Here is a 10000-nt window from a genome sequence, read left to right on the forward strand (position 1 = left end):
TGAAAGACGCGCAGTTGTACTCGAAGGGAACGGTAGTTTCTCCAAATTTATAATCGACCATAGGGACACGGCAGTGCTCCGAAAAGCCCCTGGGGCGGAGGGATACAAGGATCGTGAGCTCTGATGTGCAAATGGCAAGATGGCAAGCTTTAATGCAAACGGACTCAAAGTAAAGCAAAGATATAGCTACCAGAGTTTCTAATGAACACGTATTCTAAACGCCGTAGCAATGTGCCCTCCACCATTTTATCAGGGCAATTTCCAAGGTTGAATCCAATTCCGTTAACAAACAAGCCCCAAGGACGACAAAGCTCAGAGGTGAGCATGCCACCTATCAGCTGAACTATAATGGCAGTCCCAAAATCTCATACGGTGATTCACGAGAAAATTTGCTCCAATTACGAACAACAAACCAATATCGTGATCATTCATTTCATGCGGCATTTACACAGATCTTCAAATTGTAACAGAACATCCGCTATTCCGAAGTGGGTGAGCAAAGGGGTGGAGGAGGTTGAGGAGAACGAGGAAGATTAGGAACAGCAGTAGCAACAACAGCAATAACAACCATCAACCACCACCACATTTCAAAGAGAGGTAATAGGTTGTCTTTACTTTACATGATGCGCGTCGTGGATGGGAGACAGTCGTGGACGAGAAAATTAAAACTAGTCAAATATCAAAGTCCTTTGCTGCGTTTCCAATGACGTACTTAATGTCCAGAAACGTAATGGTTGTCCATCTTCATCACCGGCTTTTATGCAATTTATTCTGTTCGATACAAACGGTCTTTTCCTGTTTCCATTTGGGGGAGAATCGATGCCGAGCATCGATGCATTATTGCTGCCATGTAACGCTACCTCATTACAGAGTACTCAGAGCACCTGTAAGTAGATTCCAGGTGTTGGCCACGCTCCAGAATGTACGATCATCCAGCTTGTCGTCGCAACTGCGTGCTCGCATTGCTCCAGCACAATACTCGAAAGCCATTTTTTTATTTATTTTTATTTTTTACAAAGCATTTGCTTTTTTAAAAGGTAACCATGAATTAAATGCAAATTATTAGAATTTTACAGCATACCTCTGAGGGAGATGAAACAACGTCTGTGTGATGTAATCGGTGGTTTACGTGGTCACTTGTCGACCGTTACCAAAGTCTTATGCACGAAGTTGGTGGAAAGGATGACCGCATACGGCAGGTTTTATTGTGTTAGCCGTTTTAATAATGAATCATGTGCTTGTGATGTCTTGCTGAACTCAATGACCTTCACCATATTTGCCGTCCTCATTGAGTGAAGCCCTTCATGTGCAGGTATGTATCCGAGAACAGTTGAAAGCATGCGACTCAATCACAGCAACGGAACTGCAACTTACGGTGGTGCTGTGGTTTGCGTGTCCCCATTCATTCAACAGCTACACATACGGAACAGTAACTTTGTCAGTACCACAATGGTCACGCATGCCGGAAAGGTCGAGGAGTAGGAACCAGATGAACAACCTAATAAATGGCCATGAGTCCCAATCAGCTCTTGAATTACTGACTTGCTTACTGAGCAGTCACGTGAAGGACAGAGCAGTGGTTGCTCAGAACATCTGGGTATGACTAGGCTCCCATTGGGCAATGATGGACACAGCCTTCTCGGTGAAGAAAATCTGAGAAGGCCCTGGAGGAAGAAACAGAGGGAGACCGAAGATCAGATGGAGGGATCTGATCGGCAGAAAAAAATTGCCGAAGTACAATGGCCTCAAATTGCATCGATGAGAACAGAGTACGGATGTTGAGAAGCGCTTCATCCTGCAATGGACCAAACAGGCTGATAAAGTCAAGTTTAGAGACTCGATACTTCACGCTACTCAATCCACGGCCCATTTCGAATTGCTCTTTCACAAGGAGCAAAACAAGCAATGGGAATTATCACGTCGATGAAAAGCATAGAAGATGGATGTTGACTTTTTCTCCTCGCTCTGTGTGCAGCAAAAGCACGGCACAGAAGGGATGGCAACGGGGGATGCAACCGCAAAAGCGAAACTCAAGTGGTGGTGGCTTATTCGATGACAAGGCCTTTGTACTTCTCTCCTGGGTACTGTACAGAGTGGCATGAGCACGTACTGTACATAAACAGTCATTGTGTGCGAACGTCGTAGGACTTACCAAAACTTTCCAAAGGCATTAACAGAAGCAAAGTTAGACTGCCAAAATTAATGTGCAAGTTGATATCTTTGCACAGTCAGCTTGTCGAAGCGAGCTTACATCGTGCTCGGACGGACATTGGTTGCTGTTGGCTCGGCCGCTCGTACATACTTCAATGAACCACGAGTGCCATATTATCGCAACAGGACAGCTGTCTGGGTCAATGAACAGCCAGCCAAGCGAGTTTTAAGGGGGCATTCCTCTTATGTTTTGAGGCATTTGTCATCGCACTAACCTTTGGACAAGAAAGAAAAGACGATGAGCGCGAGAGGTTGTGTGGGCATGTGGCACAAGTCTTGGGATCAGAATCATCGGTGTGGGTCAGAGTAAAGTTATGATCTGAAGTGTGTGTGTGTGTGTGTTGTCAATGATGTTCAAGCAGATTAAATGCTTTGTCAAGAACTAAAATAGCTACAATATATGTAAATTAATAAATAGAGTCCTTGTGTGCGCACGCGCACAAAATTGTTTTGAAATATCTATCAGAAACGTTTTCTCAACACGTGAAGACGACCGGTGATCTTCATAGCAGCTCAAAAGTCAAATTACAGGCCGATTGCAAACCCCTCTCCAATCTTCAACATACTGCATTACATTTGCAGTTTGAAATGTTGAATTACTTTTCACCTTCCTCACCACGACCCCCCTTCATTTTCCCAGTTGTAAATCCCCCACAACCCTCTCTTATTTTCTCCAAATTCCTAAACCTCCATGGAAAGGGGGGATGGGGGATTTGGGTGGCCCTGCTTTTCATGAGAAGCATTCTTGTGTCCATCCCAAGTTGCCCTGAGGTTATCGACAGTCAACCACAAAATGTGGACTGGCATCACACGTGGACCAGATCAGGCATCTTATCCTTCTTCACCCCTCCACCCATGGTAGGCATCTTATATACCTCCCCCTCCCCCCAACCACTCCCCCCATCCAGGGTAAGCATCTTATCCCCCCTCCCCCTAAGGTAGACATATTATCCTCCTCCCTTCTCCTCCCAGGATAGGCATCTTATCCTTCCCTTCCCACCATCCCCTACCAAGAGTGGACATCTTATCCCCTTTGTTACACTGTTATGCTCAAATAGATTTGAATCCACATTTCTTGGACGTCAGTTAATGCAATTTCTTCCCATCTGAATGATCAGTAATCATCCAACAAAGATTTTTCCGCAAACATTTTTAACCGAAAATCAAAATGTACAAATGAAAAAAAATAAAAATAATTAAAAAAAAAAAGACTAAATATCACAAACAGGGGTCATGAATATGACCTTGAACTCCCATTCTCTCTCCTCTCTATTCCCTCCCACCCCTCCTTCCACACCCATCACAGCGTCCCCACCCTCCTGTCCCTCCCATCTGCAACTTCCTTCCCTAACTCAATGACAAAAATTAAGAGTGAAGATGTTTCAGTCCTCTGGCAACATAAGAAGCGACTCATTTTCATTTGCCACGTTCCAGACAGCGTTTGCAATCAACAGAATGGAAGGCTAATGTTTTACCAACAGCTTGTATGAATCATTTCCCAGGTCATTGCAGCGTCTAATGATAGTATCATGCGATAGACGAAGTTATGGTACGCGGCAGTGACGCTGGTACGGAATCCAAGTACCGGCTCACCTGCGTGCCAGGCCATCCTCGTGGGGTGGAATTATGACCACCTTGACGGTGACCGACGTGCGTAGAAGGTCAATCATTTGTTCGTGTGAAAGGGTCGCCACGGCCACCTTGCATATCTCCACGAGTCGGCTGCCCTGTCTCAGCCCAGCCTGCCAGGCGAAGCCGTACTGTTCCACATCTGCCACTACACCTTCATAGTTCACGTGAAAGCCCAGCTGGCCAAGGCTGTTGCGGCGAAGAGTCAGTTCGCGTGTTTCACATCCCCGCGTCACCTGCTGTGGGTATAAAAGGGAAACGGATATCATGTCGTGAGCAGAGAGGTGCCAAAAAAAAAGTGCGACACTAAATAAAGGATGACATCTCAGGCTATTAGTTTCAATAACTATTGATAGGAAGACTGTGCACGCGAAGCTAATCAAATCGGTGAGTATGTTAAGCTGATTGTCAAGTTCCATCTGATTTTGGAAACCCTTTCAGACATTAAAGTATCTCATCGTATCAGTTAAAATACCAAGGCACTGAGGAACTATTATTGAAACCAGTTTCTCACCGGCTCAATAACACGCAACAAACATGACGTCGTCATGTCATGAAGATAACTGTCTTTTCCGTGCACGCACAACCACGATGAGGCAACACGTGCAAACAGGATTTAACGACAGATTCGCAAGTCGCTGATGAACTGCGACATGCCTGATAAAATGAAGTTCAAACGAAGTACGTGTTGCCATGGTGAGGTGATGATGATATACAGGGATCTGCCTGGACCCACAGCGCACGGGTTCTGCTCCCGAGCCGGAACCGCGTGCTGTTCTTGTGGGCGAGGTGAATATTCACAGTTGAAGCTTTATGGCAATGAATATACATTTTACTTCGGAATATGATGGAGAACGCAGGTATTTCGTACGGCCAAGCAATTTCGCACGCATGTAGAAACGGGTTAATAATCATGCGGCGCTAATGCAAAATAAATAAATAAAATTCACACCTGAGAAATGCAATTTACAGCCCGTCCTTTAGCGAGACAAAAAAATGTAACACCCTAGATATGCTCGACAGCACAGATATGAATGTCTCACAGATATCCAACGTGCTCTCGGTCCAACTCGATGCCGGTCCACCACACGTCCGAAGCCCGGGAGGGTGAGGTCTGCAGCCACAGGCTCGTCGCAACGGTCGAAAGGATGCTCGAGCAGACGCAACGGGTACCTCCGGGGATTACAAACCGATTTTACAAAATCTAAGTTCAACGATGACATCGACTTAAATGAGCGAGTCGCGGTGGGAAAAGATTGCACACCCTTTCAAGCTAATTAACTTTGTGTTTCTTTAAAAAATTTTAATTATTATTATTATTTCTTTCATTTTCCTTGGCTGCGCATGCATCTGCATCTCACATTTACCTTTCAAATGAAAACGATCTATTCCGAATGTATGAAAAGAACTGTCGGGTGGAGCAGGCATTTATAGATTTTTGTAATACGTTTAATTCGCACAGCTTTCCTGGAGGTATCGATTTCAAAAAAAGGTTTTGTTGATCGATTTCCTGGAAAGGGTGACAAAGAATTTGCGATGACGTACATGCTGCAAGGTCATGCTTTCATTTCATAAAATAAGATCTTTATTCTTTTCAAAGGATGAAACAGCATGCTCATGATAACATCTTGCTATAATTCACCGTCTGTCTGTTCCCAGGTACCGCAAAAACTGCTGAACCGATCGCAACCATTTTTTGGGGTGTGTAATCCTGGGACCCCTTGGAGTAAAATAGGCATAAATATAATAACATGACCCCCTTGACCGCTCCCGTAGGGAGCGGGTGCTTCTAGTTGGTATAACTAGAAGGGCACTCGGTGGAGCGCATACCTCCGCCACGTAATGCCTGATCCACGAGAACATATTGGGCCCAATACATTTTTGAAATATTTTTAGGGGGCCGGGCGTTGGCCGCGAGCATGACCGCAAGATGGAGCTGCAGAGTCGGCTCGACCGATCGCCCGGAATTCAGATCGTACCTTTTCAGAAAACTCCAGAAAAGTATGGGTCCCTTTTTGGACCGAAGTTCGCCAATAGACAGACCACGAGGGGTAGGGTAAATTGCCCATTTCAATTTACCTAAACACCCACTTGGTCCAACCTACCGGGGAAATTGACCCTCGAACGCACCCGTACGGAACGAGCCGCTTCGCGTACCCGTTCCGTGTGTGATCCAAGCGGTTTGATCGCCGAGATCCGTCGGTCCCAAATATCCCGTTACAACGGCAACGGCCTGGCTAATTTTCCAACACGCAGCACACGAAGCCAATGAAGGAATAATCACGAACGAGCTGAAACATTGATCAATCGGGGTATTTATTTACAATGGCGGGATGAGGGGAGCACACAAGGGCAGAGTTAAACCGAATATTAATAAATGCACGTATATACAGGCAAAAAGCACTGATAGAATTCACTACTTAGCAGACGGGCCCATGGACGGACACACACACACACACACACACACACACACACACACACACACACACACACACACACACACACACACACACACACACACACACACACACCCAAATAATCGGACCAAATGGTCTTTCTTCGGACCTCCGGCCCGGAGGACAGTCGGGCTGAAGACCAGGGTCTGTCTTTGACCTGTCCACCTCATGTGGTCTTTGCGTCAACCCGGGAACCAGCGAGAGGTGAGCCAAACCCGGACAGCGACCCTTGCGGTTCTTGCGGGGGGAATGGTGTCCCTCAAGCTCGCCCGTTCACCGGGAGAGGCACGGCGCCCAATCCTTGCGGTCCTTGTCGGGGACTGGCGTCGCTCGAGCTCTCGATCGTGAGGAGGAGGACAAAGACGACGACGACAATGACCAAAACCAGCTTCTCCGGCTCCAGACCAGCTTCTCCGGCTCGTCATCAGCTTATTTGGCTCCAGACCAGCTTCTTCCTAGACCGATTGACTGACTCCCCTTTTATGCGCTCCCGCACAGCTCGACCCCTCCCCCACTCGGCGCGCTGCCCAGCGCATCGGTGGGTGGGGGCATGACCTCTCCCCCACTGAGCACGTGGAGAATCCGGGAGCAGAGGGTTGTTGTTGTTCTCTGCAGAGCTGTAGTAATCCATTGCTGTCGTTGTTGCTGTCATTGCTGGTGGTGTTACAAATAAAAGGAAATCCTAACGATCAAAAGTAACTCACACCGAATGAACATTTATTTACCCATTAGACAAGGGCAAGGGAGCTATCTATCCACATTTACTTATCGAAATAACTGAGCTACAAGGACGGCTGTCTGTCTGTGTGCACAAGGCTTCCAAATTCGTAACAATATCATGCCATACAGTAGGATATCGGTTTTGGCCCTATTTCTCAAAGGTGAAGGATCACTTTCAAAATTAAATAATTCTCATTTCCAGATCCAGATTCGGATCTTCACCAAAGTCGAATCAGTTTGTCATGGTCACACACCCAACGTGTCCAACGAGTTTCGTCCGAATCTGTCCACAACCTTTTTGATAACGTGCTATATATTAGTTTAGCCCAATCTCTCAACGGTGAAGAATGACTTTTAAAATGCTCGTAGCTCGATCTGAATCCAGATGCTCTCACACATTCTTGCCATCTGGTGGTCATAACTCCCAAGTTTGGTGAATTTCTGCACAACCGTTTATGAGGAGATAGCGTGATGGACAAACAGCCAAACAGAGACAGACAGACAGATGCAGCAGATTACCATATCCCCCAGTGTGTTTTTTTCTTCTTGAAAAAGCATGGGGATATAAAAGGGACGAAGAGGATAGAAACCCACAGTGGCTTTTTACAGTTGGTGACAGGGAGAGGGGGAGGGAGCCGGTTTGCCATCGGCGGTTGTAATCCCACACAAGTCCGCCGCTTATCCACGCCAGCAGTCAAATCCCCACACCAGCTTGCCAGCATGGGCGAGACGCCACCCCCTGGACTCACATCAACCCTGGCTTTGGGTTTATTAATTAGTTTGCCAACACCAACTATCCCTCCTCCTACTTTGACATATCCAGGATTGCAGGAGTAATTTTTACCTCCGCCACCGAAAGTGAAGGAGGTTATGTTTTTACCCCTCTGGTTCAGTTTGTTTGTCTGTCTGTTTGTCTGTCTATCTGTGTGCATGATATCTCAAAAAGTTGTGGACGGATTCGGACGAAACTTGGTGGACACGTAAGGTGTGTGACAAGGAAGAATTGATACAATTTTGCTGAAGATCCGAATCCGGATCTGGATACGATAATTATTTAATTTTCAAAGTGATTAGTCACCGTTGAGAGATCGGACCAAAACCGATATTATAGCACGATTGCCCCAAGTGACAGAATGAGCAGAGTGGGGAGAGGGTGGGAGTTTAGACTTCCAGGTAGCCATGCAAGGGTCGGGAGGAAAGGGGTATGTGGGAGCAATAAATGGCTGACTCGGCTTAAAGACTAAAATGAAAAATAAATGGCTTATTCGTAGTGTCACGCAGGATGAGCTGGTCATTCATGATAGTTGGATGAACGAAGAAGTTGCTCAAGCACAAGGTTGCTCAAGAAGTGAGGTATGGAGCTCTGTGAAAGTTTTCAGGAACAGGTGAAGTTGATTTAGGGGACTGATGCCAGCAGCCATATTTGGGTACCTAAGGCTCCCGGATTGTAAGAGGAACAGCTTCGGGGGAATGTAATCCCGCAGTCTGTATTCCGACGACAGAGAGACAGTTTGGCCAACTTCAGGGAATACTACCCCCTGGTACATTTTGATGGGTCAGGAAGCCTGGATGCTTCCCTGAGGCAATTTGAGTGTGTAGCGCAGCTCAATACTTGCTCTGGGCAGGAACACAGTGGAAATCTGGTGATAACTCTGTGCAGAACAGCTGCAGAAGTATTCAATGTGGGCCTGAAAGGTCTGATGGCCAGCCCCTAAATCTTCTCCACTTTAAACCACTGGTTTGGCACAGCGATTGAAGTCAAGGCTCCGTTCCAGTGTTGAAAATTAAAATAAAACGAGTCATTACAGAAACTGGCCCAGGATGGATGCACACACGTACACACACGTATACACACACCATCTTGTATGAAGGCAGAGGGAGTCTTGGCAGCAGAGCAAAAACAGCCAGTATGTCCTGAGACCAGAGACCAAATTAATTCGTTTTGCTCCGAGTGTTTTGTATTTGTTTGGCACGTTATTGGTGAGTGCACTGCAAGAACATCCATCACAGGGGCTCTGTCTAAACTATCATCACAGTCTTTAAATGGCCAAACAGACTGTTGTTTGTCACAGGTGCCTTCGACTTTGTTGAGCCTTGTTTTGCTTTTACACTTACACATGAATTGTGCAAGGCATATTCCACATATTTGTTTATCCTTTTACCCAGTGTACGCACAGCCTCGTGATTCTATGATCATTAAACCCAAACCTGAAACCACGAAGAAAAGGTATCCTCCTCCGGTATCCCAATTACTGGGTACTCAACAACAATCACTACTGCTGTACTAGCTTCCAATCAAGCATGCCAAGCATGCCAAGCCTGGTGTTGGCTTAACGGTTAAGGTGGCTGGCTTAAGATCTTCGGGTCTTGAGTTTCAGCCTCTGGGTCCTGCCATCCTTCCGAGGTTGGCAAAATGAGTACCAGCTTACTGGTAACAGGGGCACTGCATTAGCGGAACAGCGGCTCTTCCAGCATAAAAAAAAACAAACAAACGGTTGCATCGAAACAACATGAAGCACACCATACGCAAGTGTTCTCCAACTAGGTTCGCTCAATGTCAATATTATACAAAACTCTGTTGTCAAAGCAAATTGGGGGTAACAACATCAAGTTGACAATAGGCCAGCAGTGAGGCTGTGAACTGGCTTTAGGATTATTGTGTTTAAAAGGAGGTTTCACTTTGTAATGCTTGTGTCAAGCTTTCCCACAAAAATAAACAATTATTTAATAAAAATAAACAAACAACGGGGGGGGGGGGGGAATTAAATTTTTTAAAAATCACGCAAGAAAAATATTACCACCAAAGAATCTTACATTTCCCAACACCCCCCTCGGTGCCCCCACCGCAAAACATCTCGCTAACCTCAACTCACCTCCATCATGCACACCGAAACACAAGCAGCTCCCACAGCTCCTTGTTTGTGTTGGCAGAACGCCTCGCAGCTTGGAAATAAGAATCCAGGCTTCTTGGAATGATTTACGAA

At 46.1% G+C, this 10000-nt stretch overlaps 1 protein-coding gene across 23 annotated transcripts in view; it reads right to left on the reverse strand.

Annotated features, from left to right (window-relative positions):
* The window catches only part of LOC147023891 (signal-induced proliferation-associated 1-like protein 2), a 389701-nt gene that overhangs the window by 75921 nt on the left and 303780 nt on the right, over positions 1-10000 (reverse strand). For 22 of the 23 annotated variants that reach the window (XM_085889827.1, XM_085889825.1, XM_085889826.1 and 19 more), the window contains 2 exons: positions 3805-4079; positions 1-89 (listed from right to left, as the gene is read on the reverse strand). The exon at positions 1-89 is cut by the window's left edge and continues 202 nt beyond it. In XM_085889827.1, coding sequence (XP_085745953.1) covers positions 1-89; positions 3805-4079 — 364 coding nt within the window. The remainder of the gene's footprint in view (positions 90-3804; positions 4080-10000) is intronic. The other variant, XM_085889829.1, reaches the window with a different exon arrangement.

Source organism: Eptatretus burgeri, chromosome 7 (genome assembly GCF_056783735.1).
Source record: "Eptatretus burgeri isolate ZD-2024b chromosome 7, Ebu_testis_v1, whole genome shotgun sequence".
Lineage (NCBI taxonomy): Eukaryota > Metazoa > Chordata > Myxini > Myxiniformes > Myxinidae > Eptatretus > Eptatretus burgeri.